This window comes from Monopterus albus, unplaced genomic scaffold (genome assembly GCF_001952655.1).
Source record: "Monopterus albus unplaced genomic scaffold, M_albus_1.0 scaffold535.1, whole genome shotgun sequence".
Lineage (NCBI taxonomy): Eukaryota > Metazoa > Chordata > Actinopteri > Synbranchiformes > Synbranchidae > Monopterus > Monopterus albus.
The window spans coordinates 101,615-102,167 of NW_018128415.1; the positions used below are offsets into that span (position 1 = coordinate 101,615).

A 553-nucleotide genomic window follows, 5' to 3' on the forward strand; every position below is an offset into this window, starting at 1 on the left:
ACGTTTGCGCTGAGAAATATGGTAATTGTTGCCTTTCTATTCTCCGTTAGCGACATTTCTCAACGTGCCATACAAAAGCGTCATGTTTACAACCTCTGAGTGTTTATCTTGACAACACAACCTGCTACTCACTATTTATCACAGGAAAGACCTCGGCAGCTACGCCAGCTAATAGTTTCTAGTTGTGTGTGTCCAACATACATTTGATTGCTGTACGTTTTTACTTGATCGTTTCCACCAAGTGACACCTCATCCCCCTCAGTCTGCCATATCAGGAGCTTGAGGAGGAGCAAAAACACCCTGTTCAACCCTCTGAGACCATTGCACAGCCATCAGATCTGCCCTCTGAGAAACAACACACCTTGTCCTCACAGGCCTTATCCACATCAGTGTTTAATAAGACTTAACAGTGTAATAGTAATTGATAATGGTAACTTAAATTCTTATTATTGAGTAGGGTTTATGATTACGATAGGATGTAAGGGAATCTTTGTTTTCTTCTGTGTATTAGTTACCCCCTAATGTTATGATTAACCAATGAAAGCTTGCTACA

General features: G+C 40.7%; 1 protein-coding gene across 1 annotated transcript in view; it reads right to left on the reverse strand.

Moving 5' to 3' along the window:
• LOC109953034 (serine/threonine-protein phosphatase with EF-hands 2-like) overlaps positions 1-542 on the reverse strand; it is an 18,941-nt gene extending 18,399 nt beyond the window's left edge. Inside the window, 1 exon segment of the mRNA XM_020588379.1 lies at positions 202-542. Within this exon segment, the coding sequence (XP_020444035.1) occupies positions 202-203 (2 nt within the window). The 5' untranslated portion in view covers positions 204-542.
• Positions 543-553: the final 11 nt, after the last annotated feature.